Below are 1,385 nucleotides of genomic sequence, written 5' to 3' on the forward strand. Positions count from 1 at the left end.
CAGACTGGCTATTTATGCCTGGTGACCCGCAGGCATTGCTGCTCTACTGTAACATACAGAGCTGGTACAACCATCCGGTTCTGTAAACACACACACACACACACACACACTCACAAGCTGCATCTAATGGCACTGCATGAATGTTAACAGCCTCTTAATTGGTAATAGTTACTGTATGAAATCTTCTCCCAAGTCTGTGTGATGCTGATCATTTTGTAAATAAACTGACAATAGTTATTTCATGTTTTAAATTGTCACAGATTGACTCTATTAATAAAAATGAAGGACTTCCACTGTAATGATCAGTCTCCTCTTGCAGCCACTATGTATTGAACGTGTGATTTCATTCCTTCAGCTCCCAGACTGACCGGAGATTAGCTGGTGCAGCTACCAGAGCAGGATGTCAATATGGCTGCTCAGCTGCTCGTTCCACCCGGACCTGACAGCTTCCGGCGCTTCTTGCCTGAGTCTCTCGCTGCTATCGAGCACCGCATCGCAGAGGAGGCGGCCCAACGGCCCAAAGGCGGAAGACGACCTGATGATGATGATGAAAACGGGCCCAAACCCAACAGCGATTTGGAGGCGGGAAAATCCCTGCCCTTCATCTACGGAGACATTCCACCCGAATTGGTGTCCGTCCCGCTGGAAGACCTGGACACCTACTACAGCAACCAAAAAGTATGTGTGAGAAGATTTTTAAAATGAAAGCTTCTTATTTGTGTTTAGACTGCCAGCAGGACTTCAGTCTGTTGTTGTAACGTGTATCACTCTCTGTAGTTATGTAACGCCTTGTGAAACAGATTTGAAAAGAGATTGTTGCAGATTGTGTCCACTGTAACCACAATCCAGTTTTCTCTGCTTCAGACCTTTATAGTATTGAATCGTGGGAAGACTATATTCCGCTTTAATGCTACGCCGGCTTTGTATATTTTGAGCCCCTTCAATCCATTGAGGAGAATCTCCATCAAGGTCCTGGTGCATTCATATCCTTTATCAGCTGAATGTATGTATGTAAGCATCTAAACAAGGTATAGATTAGTCTCGCATAGCCAGACTTTTTACTTGCAACATATATTCTGGTCCACATTCATCTTATTTTATTAGAACACTTAGAAAGGAACCAACATCTGACAATCTGACCAAAATACATACTGTATAACATTCAAAAGTTTGGGCTGATGAAAATTTTTTTTTATGTGATAAAAAATACAGTAAAATATTAGTATTGTGAAATATCATTACAATTTAAAATAACCGTTTCTGTTTTTATGTATTTTATTTATGTAATTTATTCCTGTGTTGGCAAAACTGAATTTTCAGAAGCTGTTATTCCAGTTTTTAATGTCACATGATCTTTCAGAAATCATTCTAATATGCTGATTTGG

General features: G+C 40.6%; 1 protein-coding gene across 1 annotated transcript; it reads left to right on the top strand.

Moving 5' to 3' along the window:
- Nucleotides 1–359: 359 nt before the first annotated feature.
- On the top strand, nucleotides 360–1,003 carry LOC107682954 (sodium channel protein type 2 subunit alpha-like; the record flags this gene model as incomplete). Its single annotated transcript, XM_016479059.1, has 2 exons — nucleotides 360–678; nucleotides 865–1,003. Coding segments are annotated over exons 1-2 (409 nt in total), but the record flags the coding sequence as incomplete, so codon positions are not given.
- Between the last annotated feature and the right edge of the window lie 382 nt (nucleotides 1,004–1,385).

This window comes from Sinocyclocheilus anshuiensis, unplaced genomic scaffold (genome assembly GCF_001515605.1).
Source record: "Sinocyclocheilus anshuiensis isolate Anshui unplaced genomic scaffold, SAMN03320099.WGS_v1.1 C32745043, whole genome shotgun sequence".
NCBI classification, from domain to species: domain Eukaryota; kingdom Metazoa; phylum Chordata; class Actinopteri; order Cypriniformes; family Cyprinidae; genus Sinocyclocheilus; species Sinocyclocheilus anshuiensis.